At 48.4% G+C, this 20713-nt stretch overlaps 1 protein-coding gene across 1 annotated transcript; it reads left to right on the forward strand.

Annotated features, from left to right (window-relative positions):
- Positions 1-14166: 14166 nt before the first annotated feature.
- On the forward strand, positions 14167-16650 carry LOC310906344 (homeobox protein NANOG-like; the record flags this gene model as incomplete). The annotated part of the gene is made up of 4 exons (XM_083855530.1): positions 14167-14359; positions 14683-14954; positions 15770-15859; positions 16225-16650. The coding sequence occupies 4 exons, from the start codon at positions 14167-14169 to the stop codon at positions 16648-16650; spliced, it is 981 nt and encodes a 326-aa protein (XP_083711656.1).
- Between the last annotated feature and the right edge of the window lie 4063 nt (positions 16651-20713).

Raw genomic sequence — 20713 nt, forward strand, 5'->3', positions numbered from 1 at the left:
CAGCACGTCTCTGTAGCCTCTTGGATGTTATTGACCTTTGCTGTCAGATTCTGAAGGTTTTTCCTACATCTCAGCCCCTCTAGCTTCAGACCTGCGTCACAGCCACTCATCTGACATTAAATATTTGTTCAGGCCTGTAGGACAAAGAGCAGGAAGGACAGTTCAGAGCTCAAAAAACAAAAGGCAAATAAATACCCCAGAAAAAAAAAAATTACTGATCCCTGTTTTTAAGCTTGTTTTATCTTTTTATGAAGCATATGGTTTTCTAATGATTTTCAAAGGGTTTTGGTGATGGGGAAAGACAGTGAAATAGCTTTTGTTTTGAAAGCTGGTGTTTGAAAAAAAGAAAGATGGGGGAATTCCGCCTGAGCAGTACAATAGTGTAAAGTATTTCCCCTCACTCTTTAAAGGAGGTCTCTTTTCTGCATCATTCCTGTGCTACCAAGACACTTCTCACTGCCAAGAGACTGCCCTAAATGGTGATACTTCCCCTTAGTTACTCCAGCCCATCAAGGAAACCCTTCCCATAAAGAGGGAACACGAGTCAGACAGGCAAAGAAAGCCAGGCTGGGATACAACACACCCCCATGCAGCTCTACTTGTCCATTTGCAGGGCCCTTTCATTACCAGAGGAATTTCTTGCAGTGGTAACAGAAGTCAGTCCCCCTCTCAGCACTACCCAGCTTCCACATTGCCCCAGAGGCGGCAGGCAGCTGCTTACACATCCTCAGCACAGTAGTGGGAGGAATGAGCCGGCAGAGCTGGGCAGACTTGGGCAGGATTGTCCCCTGCTGGTGCCTTTGGCACAGCCCAAAGCTGGCATGGGGAGTGGGGTGCCTGTCCCCGGGGCTGTGGCTACAGGTTGTAAATGCCCCGGCTCGTTCCAGCCCCAACAGCTCTGGGGAACCCCCTGCCTGCCCTGTGGTTAGACCCTAATGAGCGCAGGCTTCTTTTCGAATACAAATGCATGAGCAGGAGCATCGCAGAGGCAATGTATCTAGGCAGTGGAGTTTGTCTCTGATCTCTGTCCCCAAGTCACCTTGTGTCATCCTCTCTCTTGAATCTGTGCATCTCCAAAAGGAAAATCCAAGCTGCAGCAGTGGGGAGTAGTGAGTGAAAGGAGACACTTAGAGAAACTCTTTATCTCAGGGAATAGTGGCTGTGCAGGGGATGGTAGGGCAAAGGGTTTGGGCAAAATCATGAAGCAAGGAAAAAAAAAGTCCCAGTTCAAGTGAAGTCTTCTGTAAGACAAGGAATGAGGAAACTTCATTTTCTTCTCTCTGGCCCCAGTTCATCCTGGTCTTTAGCCTTAGAAAGATACATGAGCCAGGACAGTTTTATCTTGACTTCAAGCAACAGTCTGTCTGTACAGGGGTTGTGTAGCAATAGCTAAAGAAGAAGGAACAGGGTGAGCTCTGAAATGGGCTCAAGTCCAAATCCCAAAACAACAGTCCAAGTTTTTGGGCTTGCATCATAGCTTTGCAGATGTTTTGAAGCAGAATAGCTCCACTTACTATCGAGCAAACTATTTCTATGACTGCAGCAGGACTGTCCCTGGCTATTTGTTGCTGCTGTTCTGCTGCCAGTTGCCTCCCTTGCAGTTCTGTTATCAGGAGGGACAGGGTAAATGGTCTCCTCCATAGGTTTTTATAACATTTAATTCTAATCCAGTCAGTTCTGCAGAAGGGAGTAAAATAGTTTGGAGGGCAGCTCTGCAAAGTAACAGATGGGTTTTGGCAAAAAACAACTGGGCATGAAGGCAAACCAAAATGTGATATGAAAAAAGGTATCACACACCTGGGAAGTTCCATTTTCCCAGAACTACCTTCCCTGATGACTGACTTCAGCCAAGCTCAAAGACAGTTGGCCATAAATCAGCAGTTCTGTTTCCTGAAAATCCTCACTCTAATGAGATGCTTTTATTCTGACTCACGGCACAAGCAGGGTCCCTCCTTCCCTCCCACTCTCACTGGCTTCTACCCCACATCCTGTGTCACCCTAGAAAACAGCTGATAGCCTGTGGCATGCAGCAGGGATGCCATAGAGCCAAGTTAAAAAGGAAGTATGAATCCAAGTCTCACCCAGGATAGGCTACCCAGCTAATCTCCCCCTTTCCACAGAAACCTTTGGGCTCTGTTCAAGCAACTTTTCCCTATCAAAGCCAAACGATCCCGGCCAGCTCAGCTGTCATTCCTACACACAGTGCTGTGTCTCCAGGATAGAAACCAAATCAAAGGGCTGCAGAAACAGATTGTCTTCATCTGAGGAGAACAAAAGCTGGGTCTAAGCACACTTGGGTGGAATTTACCTTTTGAAGCTGCATCAGAAGGCTGATAAACATACAGACACTGATGCTGCAGCAAGTACAGCTCACACCTTTTCTTCTGCTGTCCCCCACACCTGCCTGTTACTGCCACTGGGGCAGGTCAGTGCCTCAAGGGAAGTCTCTGAGCTTTAAATAAGAGGTGAGCACGGTCATAGCTGAAGGGACTGCTGAGCTGGTTAGTGTCCACAATACACTGAAAATAGTATGTATATTAAACATTATATGGTAGCAAAGTCCTCCTGCCCCCTGGCTACGAACTCCTAAATCTCACTGTGCTACAGCAACAGAACCTTCCTGGGATCCTGTCATCCTTGCTGTTAGGCAGAAAAGGACTACCTGTGAGGCTTTCTTCTATGACAGAAAATATCTTGACACACACACACACACACAAAAAAAAAAAAAAAAAAAAAAAAAAAAAAAAAAAAAAAAAAAAAAGGCAGCACACAGGAGAGCATAGAAACAGCTGAAAGTTGGGGTTTAAAAAAACTGAAAAACTGTTGTTAATTTGGCTCCTCTGAGCACGCAAAGAAACCTGATGCAATCTGACTGTGATCTAGAAGGCAGAGTTGGAAAGCAGATGAAGCTGCCAGGTTGATACCATTCCCTGGTTTGATTGGACAGATTGTCACCATGCCAGAGAGGCTGTCACAGCAGCATGGCTGGTGGAAAGTTCTCAGCACTGATGTCTTTAGTGGTGCCAGCACCATGCATGCTGAGAGCATCTAACTATCCCTACGATATAAATGGACAACAGTGAAGCAGAACCATAAAACCATGACAATTGTTCTTCTCCATGGAAAAAAAAAAAAAAAAGTGCCTGCATCTTTACAGGTGATGGCAACTACAGATGGAGCTGCAAGCAACTGGTGCTTCAAAATCAACTCTCTCAGAGATTATATTTGTCTTCAAATGAAGCTTTCTTTGGTTAGTGGCCACAGACTGCTGCACATCACAAAGAATCAAGGAAATATAACAAGGAGATACAGTCATGAAGGAAGAAAAATACAGAGAGATGAGAACTTTTAATGACAGGCCATCTGGAGAAGAAAATGAATAGGAAAAAAATGCAGGAGAGAAGTGAAAGCAAATAAGAGAGAGAACAAAAATAAGCAGAAAATCCTGAGGGGAGACCAGCAATGGGCCAGAGACAGCCACACCTCCATCCTGACTGTGCAAGGGGAAGAAAACGCTGGATGGTCCACATTGCAAAGTTTACCCAGTCCATGCACAGTGGAGACAGACCAGAAGATCATGACAGCTGGTGTGAGGAAAAGAAATCTTTCTCCTAGTGCAAATGAAGCTCTTAATCTTTGCCAGACTGGATTCTGGCATATGCTGCAGTCCTGCTGGGAAATGTTAGCAACATCATCCTAAAGGAGGAGAAGTTCAGCCTCCTCTCATTTAGCCTTGATTCTCAAGCTAATGAGCCCTCCAGGACCTCAGGCCACATACCCCCCAGGGTTTACACCCTACAGATTTACACCTGAAACTATGCTAGCTGAAGTGCTTATTTGCACAGGAAATTTCTCCCCGTTGGGGCCTTTATTGTATGGGTATTTGTCGAATGGAAACTCTAGCGCATGAGTCACTTGCCTGCAGCACAGGTAGCAAAAAAAGCATCCACACCCAATCTGAACGGCCTTCGGCAAAGCCAGGAGCTGGTAATTGCTGAATGAAACACAAGAGGAGTCTCAGCTGCCAGCGAGAACACAACAGCCAAGACAACACCTGGACAAGATTCCTAGTGTCACACTCAGTCTTCCTTTGCGACACTCAGTCTTCCTTTGCGAAAAGAGGGTTGGAGTCTGGCATGTCATGCTCGTAAGGATGCCAGTCCCTCCCTCTGTGCACACAGGCGAAGATGAGCATTTTGCAGCAGTTAAGCTGGGCCAGCTCGTAGCCAGTTACCTTGATGCCCGTTCAAAAACCGATTTACAGAGGGTGTGCTGCCAGCAACAGGAAATCGTGTCCAAAGCACGGGGGCGAGCTGTGAGCCTAAAGAAGGAAAGTCATCAAGGGCAAGGGCAGAAAGGCACAAGAAACGTTGTGCTGGGGGAGAAGCTGTGTATACTGTGTAAACACAAATTCCTGGATTTAGGTGCTGTCGCGGCTGATACCGCTGCACATCGTGGTGGGGGCTCCCTGCACGTCGTGTGGCACCTCCTCGGCAACGAGGGATGCGGGATGCGGGATGGAGGAGGCGGGATGGAGGAGGCGGGATGCGGGATGGAGGAGGTGGGGTGCGGGATGCGGGATGGAGGATGCGGGATGCGGGATGCAGGATGGAGGAGGCGGGATGCAGGAGGCGGGATGCGGGGTGGAGGAGGTGGGATGCGGGATGCAGGATCCTCCCGCCGCTCCCGGCGCGGCTCTGCTGCCGCTCGGTGGCCGCCGCACGGTGAAGCACAGCAGGGATGAGTCCCGGCCCTGCTGTTCAGCCTTCCCGCCACCTGGCCCAGAAAGCGGCTGTGCCGGGCCGGAGGATGCTCAGGTTTCCCAGAAGCGACCCAGAAGTGTGTGAAAGGCCGACCTCCTGCAGGGGTCCTGCTCCACCTGTTGCCGTGTCCCAGGACGGGCTCTCCCTCACACTCGGGTCTCTGCCGCTGAACCTGGATGGGCTCCCTGCCGGGGGTTGGGATGCAGACAGGGTTACCCTTTTTCCTCCTTTTCGGGTGTGGGATGGAGCTGATTGCATAAGGCAGAACCCCTGAGGAGCCCCGTGCTCGGGTCACCGCGCTGCTGGGACTGATGTGGAGTGACTCATCCTCCAGCTGAAATGGCCTTCCCTCCGAGCCCTGCAGGGATTTGGGGGTGACGCCAGGATGGCCCCATCCCTGGGCAGGAGCACACAAGGGAAGCTCCACAGCTCCCTGCGGCTGTGTTTTGGGACACGGACCAGCCAGCGCCCACACTGAGCTTCCCCGCACATTGCCCTTCCCTGCAGGGGATGTTTGTCCCAGCGAGGGTCTGTGGGAGATGCTGCTGGAGCAGGTCTGTGACAAACCCAGCCGGCTGCCCCTGTGCAGTGCCCAGCGCTGGGGTGTCACAAGCCTGCACAACTGCTTCCCTAAATACAAACCGCAGCCTGGGCAGGAAGTGATGCCATGGCAGAGCCTCACTTTAACAGAAGAGGGATCTTCACTTCTGCTCAGCTGAAGAATGCAAGCTGTCAAAGACTTGTGGATCATCACCTGGTCTTGCTCCAGGCCTGGCAGGAGTGCTGGGCCACCACACAGCCTTGTGCCTCAGTTTCCTGGCATGTGGGTGGGGGAGGCGACAAACAGAAGTAATTGCAATTACACGCTGCTATGTGCACTGCTGAGGGTGGGGAGGTAGGCAGTGGCCTGTTTCTGGGAAATCATTAATCCAGGCTATATTTTTCTTTTGTCAGTTATACTGAAGAGTTGATGTGTTAAGTCCTTCCCCATAACTGATAATTTGACCATTTAGTTCACATCAGATCCGGCCATGGGTAGATAATTTTTTCCACAGAACTACCCAATGTCCTCACATGACATTTTCTTGCAGTTTTGACACCACTCTTTCAGATCACTGCCAGAGTGTTTAACCAGCATCTCAGCTGGTACTTTTTAGTTTCAAACTGTCCAAACTCCATCATTATCCATAACCAAACCACAGAGTTAAGAGGTGGCTTGGAGTGGTACCCTAGAACAGTGGTCCCTGTGGTGAAGTTCTTTGCCTGATATGGAAAGTTGCCTGGAGCTGTCTGCTGGTGAACATGGGTTTGTGATGGACCCAGCACAGTGCAACAGCAGACATCCCTCACTTAGCTTGGGAATTACAGTATGATAAGTGCTCTACATCCCAAAATACTGATCAGACCAGCTGGCCAGTTACACTTCTGCTGACAACTCATATAAAGGGAAACTCTCCTCCCCTTCCAACATCAGCTGGCAAACAGTGTAAGCAACCTCCTAAGTCAGTAGACTTTGGAGAGCACAAGGATGGGACTGAGGAGTGTTTCACCCATTCCTCTTGACCTGCTTTTTCTTTTATCTGAGCTGTGTTTCCTAACTGGGGCCAGCCCCTACTTACCAAGTTCAGCATCTTGATGGACCCAGTGGCCTCAGGCCAGTATGTAGAGGTTCCTTTAGGGCTCTGAAGTTGACAGCTGACATCTACTGGTCCCAGCAGTTCCACTGTGCTGATAGGAGGGAGCTCCCTAACCCTGTGAAAATCTAGTCTAAGCAGGGAGCAGAGCTGTGTCAGGGGTTGTAACAAGCCCATGCTACAGCATGCCCTAGTCTCACCACTTCGCTTTCGAGTAAAGCTGCACGTTTCCAACACACACCTCAAATACAGGCAGCTGTGAGCATGGTATGAACAAGCCCCAAGCCCAAGCCTGCTGAGCCAAAGTTAAATCTCCCACAACATGTGCAGCTGTCTCCCTGTGGAGAGGATGAGAAAGAGACAAACAACCACATGTGGCAGATCTGAGTCAGGCCACTGAACACTCCACCGGAAAATGCTCAGACACCATAACGATGAAGGCAATCTAGGAACCTGGACCTAATAAAATGGTTTTCTGTTCTCTTTTTCTCTTACCTCCCCTCTACTTATTGTGACTCAGTTTTTTCTCACTGTCTAGCTTTATTTCTTTCTCCTGGAATGCATGTATTGCCACATGTAAATAAAGGATTAGAGTGTGCACTCAAGTGCACTGTTACAAGAACAGGAAAAAAAATCCCAAACTTCAGTACTACCTAAGTGGATGAGTGTATCTGATTGTGATGGGACAAGAATCCCTCCCTGCTCCTGCTTACACAGAGGGAGCAGAAATCAGCACCTGTCCCACTGGACTAACTCCCTCCTTTTTGGCCTTGACTTCAGGAGACTGAAACAAGATGTTCATGTTTTACCATAAGGGAAGTATTAAAGCTACAAAGAGGATGTTACATAGAACAGTCTGATTCTGAGAATTTGCTCTTCCTCCTGTTCCCTGGTGCCACTGCAGATTGCTGTTAGGCAGGCTGCCAGCAGCCCTTGGCACTTCCATGACTGCACCATTCTGCATCTCAAGGACAGCTCCAGGTGCTCCAAGCAGCTCTAAGGACACAAGCAGATCAGCACATGAAGAGGATAATGTTCAATCCCATGACCAGCGTACATATATTCTCTGGGGATCAAATCACAGGAAAAGAATGCCAGCACATTGGTTCACAGAGCAGGTGGATGCTGATAGAAACTGAAATCTTCAGTGGTTTGTGTCAACATGCTGTCTGTGAACTGCAGTGGCTGAGGAGAGATGAATTGCAGCTGACCTGACCATTTCTGATGGAGAATTGGTGACGTTTGATGGGTGCAGTTGAGTTAAGAATTTAAAGAGTTAAGATTTTAGCTAAGGAATAGAAGCAATTTATATTAGGATTTAAGTTAGAAGAGCAGAGATGAAGTATGAGAGTTAATAATTATTAGATGCTTAAACTAGAGGTCAGGCAATATATTACTTGCTCGTTTTAGTTGTGTTTGTAGAAGGAAAAAAGATAGATGAAGCATTGTGATAAAGAAGAAACCACGGCTGCACCTGGACAAAGAAACAAATTGGAACCAGGCAGGAGAGCTTGGACTGTGCCCAAGAGGTCACGTAGCCTGCCAACAAGATGAAGGTAAAAAGTTCACTGCAAGGAAGACATCTCTGACTTCATCCTTCAAGACCACTGACCCATTTCAAACACCACCAACCCAATTTGAGAGAAGAACTGCACTGCCATAAAGGACTTTGAGCTCATTTTAATACAAAGCAGGGTAGGAGGTGCTAGGATTATGTATATGTATAAGTGTTTTTGAGTAATTGAATGAGTATGTAAGACTTTTGCAGATAAACAGAGGGCTAGAGCTCTGGGATTTTTGCACACATCTTTGGGAGAATACTCCCTGTGCTGCCCAGCAGCTCAATAAACATACCACTTTCTAACTTTAACTAGTTAGAGTCCTTTGTCCATGATTTTATCGGTTTTATTTGTTTCACAGTGAGTGAAGAGAGGCATCTGAGGTGCTATCTCATCAGAGGGCACTGCTGGATCACAACTCAACACCTGCATCTCTGCACCAAAGCCATGAAATACTCTGCAAGGATACTTTGCATCTGCAAGCACTTTTGACACTATTATTAGGCTGTTTACAATTACAGTAAAGCACTATAGTCATGAGTGAGATTAAGAGAAGGTGTTCTCAGGCCTGTCTTAACCCCAGAGTTTGCATGAAAGACACAACTGAGGTTAAACAAGGGATTTTTAGCAAAATGTTTTTCTCGACACAGACAGTCATGGCTCCATCATGACTAAGCTCTGCTGGAGAAGCATTTTTATTTTGTCACGGTAGTCTGGGGGTCTGGAGTTCTTTCACTATGATTCTGTGGCTTTTGACCTTGCATGTGGTTAGAGATGCAGTGCATACTACTGTCTCTTTGGTATTTTGTTGATGTCCCCACAAGATGTGCTTTCAAAGCCTGATTTGAGCTCCTTGGAATTTAAAGATGATGAAGTACAGAGAATTTTAACTTTTACACCTGCTTCAAATAACCGATGGCAGTGCTATGTCCCCCTACCCACTTTCCACACTTCCCTGGATTTAATTCCTAGACAAATGACACCCAGTTAAAAAAGCTCCAGCCTCTCACTGTTCCTCTCTTCTTTGTCTCTTTCCATCTCAGCCAAGTCGGTCATTTAAATATTGCCAGACAAAAGCAGGTAAATCTTTTTCTTCCGTCAGGCGGCGCAGACAACATCCACTTGCAGATCCCATTCCACAGCCCAGGGCTTACCCGGCTCTGCCATTCAGATGTAGAGCCGGTGCCAGCCAGGGAGCCCCAGGCTCTAACACCTGCTAATCGCTCATGAATGCATGTCCAAAAGCCCGTCTTGGAGAAAAGCAGGGGGTGTATAGGTGGGGCCAAGGGCCAGGCAATGGGGGGATCCCTGTCTCACCCCTGACAGATTTGAAAACTGAATACCACTTTTTCTACTCCTAGCCTTCACTGTAATTAGACATTTGCATCACAGGTGATCTGCTCCTTTGGGGACTTCTTGGGACTTATAGAAAACCCAGATAGCACAGATTCACAGATTTGGCACAGTGAGCTGCCTGAAAAGTATGTGCTGACTTGGAAGAATTTGATTGTGGGATGTGTTAGAAGCACTTCCAGACTGTGTGCCCACTTATGGCCTGCACGAGTGTGATTACAGCCACCCACTTGGCACATAATCCTCATTAGTCCTGTCCTGATATTAATTTACAATGGAGACATACATGGGATCATCCTCAGATGTGAGATGTGGGAGAAAACAGGTGCCACAATACGCAGTGAACTCGAGAGAGCAGGAGATTTAGCCACCACTTCAGTGTCCCACTTGAACTGAAGGCCCTGACAGCACTGGATTTTATAGGAAGCTATCCCTATGAGAATGAAGAAGACAAAGAAGTCTCAGGGCAGGAAAAAAAAAAAAAAAAAAAAAAAAAAAAAAAAAAAAAAAAAAAAAAAAACACCACCACCAAAACTGCTGTGTAATTTCAAAGTTCATAAGCGGTGTGGGTTCGGAGAACAGAAGACAAAGTGCTTAATGTAGAACAGCCTTTTGAGGGGAGTGGGGGAGGTGGCTCATGCCGTGCACACGACCTTGGAACTGTTCGAAACACAGGATTTGTCATTCCCCCCTTAAGGTGGAAACGGCAGAAAGCATTTGAAGACAGCTCGGTCTGTGGCTGTTTGCTTGTAGTAAGAGGACTACTAACTGAGCCTGTGGGAACAACCACAACAGGGACAGCAGGGAGAAGGGAGGATTCGGGCAGGCAGGATGCTTGGAAGGTTTTTGCCCGATATGCACATCTCTCCATGTTCCCCAGGACTTCCCATAACCCTGGCTCCAAGCTGCCTGCAAGAGACTGCTCCATATTCCAGCTGATGGGCAGGGAATGCTTCTTGAGATGAGTGCTTACAGCTACAGCACTCTGGCGTCATGGGCATGGCAGGCAGGGATGAAGGATCGATAAAGAAAGAACGGACCTATCAAACCCCAGAAATCCGTGTTCTCGCTTCCCACCTGCTTTTTGAAATGCAGATTTCTTGCCTTTTCAGGGAAGCACTTGGCTCTGTGCCAGGGATGCCCTGTGCCCCTGCACTGCTAACAAAGGGCCACATCACCCAGTAATTCTCAGGGCATTGACAGACTAAGTTGTCAGGGGGAGGGAGAAGATTTGTCCTTCCCTCTACCTGCTCCCCTAAAGAGTCAAGAGAAAGAAAAACTGTATTTTAATATGAATGAGGGCCTAATTTTTGTTTTTCTTTCTTGATTCCCTTCCTTCTACAGTCTGTCGTTTTGGGTCCAGATTGCAGGCTATGCTGCAGGGGACAGGCTGTCCAGAGCCAAGGGCTGGGCAAGTACTGAGGTCTGCAGGGCAGGAGTGTTTTCATACGCCTATTCATACGCCTAACGTGGGGAGTGTTCACATTAAAAAAAAAAAAAAAAAAAAAAAAAAAAAAAAAAAAAAAAAAAATTTAAGGTGCCTGCTTTGGGCGAAAGCTCACAGAAGCTCAGCAGAACACAAGGCAAGGATTTCTAGTTGCCTTCCCCAAGCACTCACATCGCTGTCAGAGGGTGGTGGTTCCCAGGAAAACCTCCGAGGGGCAGTGGAGTTCTGGCCGCGGTTCCCTGTTCACCGACACGGAGGCAGCGCCCTGCTGAGCATCATCCCCGTGAGCAGGATGGCACAGCGACACGCCGTGGCACTTCACAACATTCACCAAAACACAGCCACCCACATCACAGCCAGCTACAGGCGGCACCAAGTACCTCTGTTATGTGAAATTTGAGACAATCTCTACCAGTGTAACATTATCCTGTTGATCGAAATGAGTTTAGCGATGCTCCGAGGTAGGAAAACCCCAGTGTTGTGAGCCCAGCCTCCATCTATGTGAACTGGTGGGTTTGCATCACTCCAGTGCAAACTTGAGCTCCAGCCCTCTGAAGGTAGTGACCCTACTGAGAGTAATGGGAGATCCTTGTAGGGGGAACTTCCTGGGTGAAACACCTTCCAGCCACGGTCTTATCTCATTGTGCTTAGACAAAGAGGCCAGGACTGCCTTTGGACCTGAGTTTCTGTCTCTGCTGCTGAAGCACTGCAGAAGGGGATTGTTAGAGCATGCTACAGCCCAGTGAGTGGCCGCATTCCGTCCCATACACTGCATAGGAAAGGTGTGTGCTAATGTCTTTACAGACAATTTCATGGGTGAGGGTATGGGTGATGGCTGTCAAGAATAAGCCATAACTTATATTGCTTATAATAAGCAATAACTTATTGCTCACCTAACGTTTCACAGTACACAATGAGCATAAAATGAGCTAAGAACTGAAAGAGAAGGGGGTAGCCACAGAATGAAGGGAGAGGGGGACACAATCCAGGGTCAAAACCCAACCTGTTCCTGATATTTGGCCCTGTTGGGAAAAACAGGACTAGACTGGATCTGCCCGGTGTTGCTGTTTCAGCTGCAAACAGTTCCGAAAGAAACACAAGTGGATACTTGCATCTGCTCTGTGAGTCATTCCCGACAGGTATTTTTTTAAAAGCAGATCAGCTCTAGAGATTCATGGGCAGTATATCCAATCTCTGGACTGCCACAGGCAGATGTTCTAGACCTGATCACCCTGTGAGCTTCTCAAATGTCCACATCATGCTTCCCATAGCCTTCCCTGTGTCTCTATGACTTCTGGGTTTACCTGTGTATGTTTCCATGTGTATCATTTATTTGGGGGAAAATAACTGGATTTCTTGTCCTAAATAAATTCTGACTTCAGATGGTATGGTTTTATACACTTACACAAGTCTTATTTAAAAAAGGTATGTTTGGTGACCTGATTAGAGGTATTGTTGAGGTGATGGAGTAAATTATCTTCACTGGAAGGGGATACGTGGAAAGGAGATTAGGTGGTTAAAGCATAAAACAAAAGGAATGGAGGACAAACGGGATGAGAAAACGAAAATATGAGCAAAGACATTTTAAAGAGGGGAAGAAATTAAATCAGTTGCACGTTCACTACTAAGCGGGTCTGACTCTGGGACAGCAGCTGATACATAGGCGAAAACTGATGTACGCATGAGAATCGCCAACTGTGAGCAGTCCTGCTGCCTTTCCCAACACTCGGCTCTCCGAGGGAGGGTTTGCTGGCAAAGGCGGTGTTACTCCGTCTGTAAAGCTGTAATCCCTCTGCTGGGGCTGATGCTCACCAGCCGCGTGTCCTCGGGCGCCCTGGGGGTTCCTGCAGCCCTCGGGGCTGTGCATTGCAGAACCCCCGCAATGGGGTTCCGTCCTGGCCAGGGGCTGGTTGTAGCCAAGCTGCAGAGATCACTCGTGTCCCGGAGCAGCGCTGCCAGCACTGGGGACATGGGGACCGGCGGCTCTGTGCCCCGCAAAGGGCAGCAGGACCCTTCGCGTCCCAGAGAAAATCCCTTTCTGTTCGTGCATCTGCTGTGCCAGCACCGAGCGAGGGACCTGCCCAAAACACACAGCCCGGCTGCCTCTGCTCCCTCTGGGGCAACAACCAGGCTCTGGCTCTAGCACTCTTTTCCCTCACACCCGATTATAATCTCTTCCTCGCACATTCCTAATAGTCCTGGCTGGATGCTGCCCGGATTCTGAGAAATGAAATCACTAATTAGGAGATGATCAAAAGAAAGCCCGGCAAGGACCTTTCCTTGCTTGGCTCAGGGGACCAGCTGGGGCTCATTTCTCATTATGACTCAAGATGGGAGGCGGAGATAAATTGAAATCAAGGCAGGTCTTTGTCAGGTCCTACAGATGTTTAACACTACAGCAGGTTGGTAGTTACACCCCTGCGCGTGTCCTGTTTCCTTGCACTGGTGGAGGTGGGGAATTCGCTTGATGCATCACGTACCCTCACTTGTGCTTTTTCCAGGTGGTTTTCCAGGTTTTGTAACTCCCGGGCTGCGGGATCTTCCCGATAAGCTTTTAATTTCCTTAAAGTAAGCTGTAATAGCTGGAGGAGGAGAGCGGCAAGGGAAAACTGTGTATTCTCCCCAAGAAGGACGAAGGCCCTTAACTTCCAATCCTTAAGATCTGAAAAGCTCTTTTACAGCTGCGGTGATCTTATCTCCTTTTGCATCTGAGCCACTGACTCTCATCCCTGCCTGCTGTGCAGCTAAAATAATTTTTCTTTTTATTTTTGTTTTAATATATCGCTTTTTTAAAAGAAAGTTTTAAATGGCGGGGGGGAAAGAAGCTTGGAAAATCTGCAGAGCAGGACTGCCTGCCTCAGCCTGGCTTTCTTGGAGCCCTTTTCCCCGCCATGCAGACACGGCTCTGCGGGGCCATGGGGTGCCCCCCGGGGGGATTCAGCGGCGGGGCGGTGGGGGTGTTATCTCTGTGCAATGATGGCTGCGATCTGCAATGCAGACGCTCCAAGTCTCCGCATGCCCCGGGGCCATTCCTACTGCCCGGGCCGGGGCCGGGGAGGAGAACTGGTGTGCAGTGTGAGCTCAGGGGGTGCCTGCCAAGCTCTGCCCGACTCATCCGAGCACACTGCCGAGGGGCGAGCAAGGACCACCTTCCCACGCCCCAGCGGGAGGGATGCGCTCACCCCGCCGAGGCACCTACGGGCCACCTTGGCCCTCCCCCGGTCACTGGACACCCTCGGAGTCCCTTCCCCCTGCAATCAACGAACCTTTAACATGACAATGGCCATGACAATACCCTCCAGCCAAGGCCAGGCTAGGGAGGACTTAAAGCCTCCCCCCACTCCATCTCCCCGCATAGGGGTCCCTGTCCGCAGGCCGCCGGCAGTCTCCACCATCACATCGCCTCATCCATGCTCGGGCTCGGGGGATCCGGCCCGGCCATGAGCACCCACCTGGCCACGCCGCCCTACGCGCCCTACCCGGGCTGCTCGGCCAGGTACGGGGACTATCACTGCTGGTTCTCCGCGGACAGCGCGCCCGCCGAGGAGGCTCCGCCGCCCGACGCGCTCTCCCTGCCCGCCGCCAAGACGCCCAGTCCCTCAGGTACGCCATGGGGCTGCCCGGGGCCGGGAGGGGCCTGTGCCCCGGGGCTGGGGGGCGATGCCGGGGCTGCGGTGGCCCCTGAGGCTCCGTGGGCCGCTCGGCGGGGACACGGCGGGGGCAGCGTGGCCGCTTGTTGCGCCCCGACGGGGCGGGTCAAAGGGGCGACCAGAGGCGGCCTGTGCCCACCTCCCCCCGCTGCCCCGCCACGGCTGCAGAGTCCCCAGGGCACCCGCCGTCTTAAAGTCTCCCCTGAAGCTGGTCTTCTGAGGTTTTTGAGTCTTCCCTCCCTGATTTTGCTCACTCCAGTTCTCTTTCCCCCTCAGTTGACTCTCCGGCTTCCTCCAGCTCGGGCACGCTCACGCAGTACCACACCCCCGACTCCGCCACCAGCCCCACGGCGGCGGGGAGCCCCTCTCCCCTCTCCGCCCTGCAGAAGGTCAAGGCGCAAGGCAAGGGGGTGGTGAAGACCAAGAGCCGCACCGCCTTCTCGCAGGACCAGCTGAAAGCTCTGCACCAGCGCTTCCAGAGCCAGAAGTACCTCAGCCCCCAGCAGATCCGGGAGCTGGCTGCGGCCCTCGAGCTCACCTACAAGCAGGTGAACATCCTGTTCTGAGCATTAGCTGAGTTGGGGTCCTTTTTTTTTCTTTTTTTTTTTTTTTTTTTTTTTTTTTTTTTTTTTTTTTTTTGTGTGTGTGTGTGGTTTTTTGGGTTTTTTTGTGTGTGTGTGTGTGTTTTGTTTTGTTTGTTTGTTTTTTGTTGTTTGTTTTTGTTTTTTGTTTTTGTCTTGGATCCCAGAGATAAATTTCCTCCATTATCTAAGTGCTACTGTTTAGGGGAGAGCAGAGGGTGTGAAAAGTTATGACTCAAGTCTTTTTATGTTTGGTTCCAGCGCTGTCCACCCACTCGGTGCAGGTGTTTGAAAGGGCCTGCAGATCAACAAAGCAGGGCAATGCAGAGCCAGGTTACTGATCTGTAGGGACGTGTGTTGTCTCCGAATGCAGGAGGATGCGGCCTTTCCTGGTTGGAGTGGCACTGTGCTCTCTCCCTCGGGAGAGGGTCTTTGCTCCACCACCTGCTTGTGTCTGACTCAAGGAACGACACTGGCCTGACCGTGGCACAGCAGTGAGATGGTGCTGTACAGTCTGACTTCTGCAGTTGCCTTGGCTGGTGTTTTAGGCAGGGTTTTTAAAGTCAGGAAAGATCCGGTGGTGATCTTGAGGAGTAGTAGGTATGTCAGTATTCATGCCCCAGGCCTGATTTCACAGCCACCTGCGTCTGCTGCACGTTGCTGGCTGCTGAAATAATTTACAATATTAGAAGTCAATCAGCAACTGAATTGTAGCAGAAATAAGGATGTGTGGTAACATCGTAAAAATTAATCTCTAATTTCTTATTCTGTATCACTTTAAGGTGAAAACGTGGTTTCAGAATCAACGGATGAAATTTAAACGTTGCCAAAAGGAGAGTCAGTGGGTGGAAAAAGGGATGTATCTACCACAGGTGAGTAAACTTCCCCATCACAGCCAGTCATGGCTCCTCCAGTCTGTGGGGAGGATTCCTCCTAATTCAAACAACGCTCAGGAGTCAATATTACCAAGCCATTTGTATTTCTCATAATAGGGCTTACCGTGGAATCTCTTTTAAGTTGGTTTTCCCCCCAGCGTGGTGTTCCTAGAGGCTGGAGATTACCAACGGAGGAGCCGGTGGTCTCTGCTATTACTGGTCTATTGGGAGGAAAATGGGCATGAAAAAGGCGCTTTTGTTCGGCTTTGGAGAAAGGGGCTGGGGGAGAAAGGAGGACCCATCGAAAATAATGGGCTCTTGGTGTGGTTCTGCACTGCTGAACGACTTTCTTTGTCTCTTAGAATGGGGTTCATCAGGCTGCATACCTGGATATCGCACCCACGTTTCACCAGGTCTTCCCTGTGGGCGGCGGCGGCAGGAACTTCCCGGCTGTGCCCAACGTGCACCAAACTTACAACAGCGGGCAGACCTACGGGGATGGGCAGAACCTCTACTCCCTCGTGTCTGTGGAGGATGAGGGGCTCTTTGGAAAAGGTGGGACAAGCTCCAATACCCAGCAAACCATGGGTTTATTAAGCCAGCAAATGAACTTTTATCACAGCTACTTTGACAATGTAGATTATGTCGGCGTAGAGGCAGAAGACTCCTTCAGCTTCCAGAACACCTCTGACACTGTCACACCATTCTCGAGCTCTCCTATACAGAATCAATGCCAGTTACCTTGGCATCCCATGGGGGTCCAGAGTTGGTATGAGTCTCAGGTTTGAGTACTTTTTTTTTCCCCCATCTCTTGTGTTCACCCATGGGATTTCCAGGATTTTGATTCATGGATGCATGTTCTATTTGTTTATTTGCTCCTCTTCCACTAGTCCTGTTTTAACTACTGGAGGGGCTCAGCACCCTGCCGCCTGAGGCTAGTTTCCTGTTTAAGTGTGCCTGTCTGCTCACAGCTAACCCTTGGCAAAGATGCTTTGGGTATCGAAGAGATTGAACCTCATTCACTGAGGCCAGTGTGCAATGTTACAGCTGTGAGCAGCAGAATTGTTAAGGTCTGTTTGTTGTTCAAGTTTCACCTTCTTTGCTGCCTTTCTAGCAGGTGATCTCTGATCCTTGCCCTGTGTTTTGCAGCAGAGCTTCCACTGCAAAGGAGGTGACTATTTGTTGTTGCAGGATAGTTTTTCATAAAGTTTGTTTTTTGCAGTGTTACCAAGCATGTTTTATGTTATGTCCTGGTTGTATTTTATTGCTTTTTCTGGTTAATGTTCAGTGTTCTTAATGTTCTTACAAAGTTGTTTGAATTGAAAATAAATTACTCTATTTTAATGTTGTGATGATTCTGTCACCAGCTTGCGTTTGAACAGCTTCAAAAAAAGTATCGAAGAAGGAGGATGGAGCAAAAGAAAGTGTCCTAGGTATTGTGTGGCCTCCTGCAGGTGCTCTAGGTCACAACTGGAGGTCTGGAATCCTGTGCAATTAAATATGCAGCTCTGTTGTGGTTCTGGTATTGACCTCAAATGGCAACAGAAGTCTTCGAGTAAGTAACTGAATCTCCTGCCTCCAACACTGAAACAAAACCAGAACCAAGCTGCTATTTAGTCATACTGAAAACTAGCAAAAATTGTGTTTGGGTTTAATCCCAGGTTCTTTTAAGTACACTGCACCACTGAAGCCTTTCATCTGTCCAAAAGGGGTAATTCAAGGGCTACTCCCACTGAGCACAATTTGCTGAACTGGCACTTGCCTGCTCAGGCTCAAAGTGCCACAGGTCCTTTGCTGAACAGAACCTGCTTATGTGGTTGCAAAAGCATATCCCCTCTATCCTTAAGCAATGCTGCGATCCTCTGCTCCTGAGGAAAGGCACAATAGGTACAGGAAGGAGAGAGGAGCCGAGGCTTGAGCCTGTGTAGAGAAGGACAAAATAATGAGTCACATGTGTGGGCTGCCAGCCTTCAAACAGCATAAAAAGGTAAGTCTGGCCCCGAAAAAGGGGAAATGCCAGGTTCATGAGGTTTTCTGTATTACAGAACAAGAGATCCTTTCTCATCCGGATGGGAGATTCATATCCCAATAGCAGTGTGTATTACCCAGTGAATTCTGGGTAACTAGCAACAGTATTAATTTCAGCAATTGCCTTGAAAAAATAAAACTGAACCATATAAATCACACCTATAAAAGTCATACATACTATGCCTTGTCTTTCAGTTTTAAAATTAGCAGCTTATGTTTTGGGGATTCTTTTAAGATGCAATCTTTAAACAAGTAAGGTATACAGATCTTTGCAGAACAATTGCAGAGGATGCCTGCTGCAGTCTACCTGTGCTGCTTGGTATGTTCTGTTTCCATGTGTCTGCTGCAAGGGTAAGAAGATAGGCAGAACTCTGTTGGCAGATAACTGCTGCTTGTACTTCTGCAGAAACAGATATTGTTGCTAAAACAGCCCTGGGGCTGAGAATGATTGCGCTGCATGTTGTGGTTTGTGTTACTCCATGTACTAGGGGAGTGTTCTGTGAAAATTGAGTGTTCCCTCATGGCTGTGTTATTCCCCTGGTTGCTCAGCCTGGGTTGTGTGCAGGTTTGGCAAGCAGGTGTAGCTGGAGGGAACATGTGGAGCAGCTGTTGTTTGAGTTTTGGAAGGTGGGCTGGAAAGGGCTCCTAGTTGCTCACGAAGTGTTTCTAGGGCCTGTGGAATTAAAAAACAGGACTCTGCCTTTCCACAGAACTGTTAATCTCTTCTATTACCTTCACATGCCTGAATCACATCACCACATGAAATAACTGCACAGGTAATTGGGCACTACTACCAAAACTGGTGGAGATGCAGGTGCATCATCCAGCCTCATACTTGCAGAAGTGCAGTATTAGCTCCTTAAAAGAACTAAGTGGATGCCAACAAAAGCTCTTTCTGCTAGGATGTATTACACAGCTATTAGGACTGCTGCTTCTCCTGACTGTACTGTCTAACAGTGACTTCTGCACACTGTAAACATGATTTGCCTTGCCAGCAAATCTTTTTAAGATCAAGCTGTAAGATGATTTAGACCTCTGCATATGCATTACAGCTTGTGGAAATACACTCCACATTCACACTATCTGCAGTGACAAAAATGCTGCAGGTGCAGTTCCAGTGATGCAGAGAATCCCACCTTAACAGAAGAAATGGTGTCTAGTACATATTGGGTAGATCAGGATTTTAGTCTAGTTCACTGGGTTCAGCTGTCCCACAGGGAAAATACCAAGCAGGTAGAGCAGTGCAAGCAACTTCAGTCCATGCTCTCCATGTCAGTGTGGCCTGCAGAGATTTTACAAACTACATGTTTCCTCTGAGTGATCCACGAGCAAGGGCTCACAGCCCCAGTTGTCTCTCCGGTGCAGATAAAACTAATGATCTTTGCTTTAACAGGCTCTTCCCTACAGGCATATGTAAACATATTTAGTTATCGAGCTACACCACATGACTGGAAGGCTGAGCTTACAGGGTTTCAGAAATTGTCAGTCAAGTGTTGCCACACGTGTCTTGCCTGGCCCGTCAGAGGGCAGCAGCATATTGGCTGATACTGAATACCCATGAGGCATGGATTACTTTAAATCATAACATTTGGACATTAAAATAAAAGAGGAAAAAACAAAAAACAAACAAACAAAAAAAACCACCCCAAAACAAACAAACAAACCACCCAAGAAGCCACAATCCCAAGTCTTTTCCTATTTGTGAGGGCCATGTAATTGTGCTGTCCAAAGTTTTGAGGAGTACCCTCAGGTCATATCTGGGAATCTCTTTCATAACCAGGCTAGAATTAATTTCTCATACTTGACAAAAGTCCATCTGCTGTCTAGCAGCTGGAGAGTGTCCAAACCATTAAATCTTACTAATTATGCCATTGGGACTTCTGCCTTGGGTGAGCCCCAAGATCCAGCTAAATCACTGCTACTAGATACTCCAGATACTAGAGAAAAAAAGAAACCAAGTCCCCAGTGTCCCTCTGGCTGGCTGGGGCTGAGGGACTCCCTCTAACAGAAGCTGCATTCCTGCTGTTTTTACACAGGACATTGGGAATGCAGCTCCTGATACAGCAGACATCAATGATCTCCCTTCCTGGAAGCTGCGTACTTGCCTGTTGGAATTGCTGCAGGCTTTTGGACTCCATAACCACCTGTAGCAATAAGGTCTGTCTTTGGATGACGACCTCTGAAAAATTGTGTCTGAGGAGACTGCAAGGTTTGGTAGTGTATGTTAGCACTACTTTGCTGAAGGTCAATAGCAAGGAGATCACAGCTCTTGCTCTTACAGGCAGCAGCTTTCTGCAAATCAGTCCCAGAACCTCCACAGCAAAATCCTGCCTGTCCTAAAGCATCTCTAAAGGAGCAGGGCATGATGTGCGACTCCTTTTCCAGAGAAATTTTAGTGAGGAGCAGCTGCACGCTCAACTTTTTTCACCTACAACAGCCTTTAATGGGTTGGCATGGAAAGGTTTTAGGTTATATTCAGGTAAGTAAACAGAACTGTTAGCTTGAGAGGAACTGAAAAATATCTTCATTCTGGTGTGAGAGCCCTGACAATTGCCGCTATTGTAGTCCACCCTCCGACGTTAGCCAGCACCTTTTCAGTCGGCTTAATTGCTCCCCACCCCTCTGATGGTTTCAACAACAGTCCTGCCCATCTTTAGCCACTCGCTGTTGTAGGGGGAAGGGGTGGGGCCTGTACCAAGATTATGACTCACTATCCAAAAGGCCTTATCTTTCCCCAAATCTTGCTGGCCACGTTCAATGCCAAGCAGCAAATAAGCACCATGCAGCTACTCAACTTGATCGCTCCCCACCACTGGGACTAAA

The sequence above is a fragment of the Zosterops lateralis genome (genome assembly GCF_965231275.1).
Source record: "Zosterops lateralis genome assembly, chromosome: 2".
Classification (NCBI taxonomy): domain Eukaryota; kingdom Metazoa; phylum Chordata; class Aves; order Passeriformes; family Zosteropidae; genus Zosterops; species Zosterops lateralis.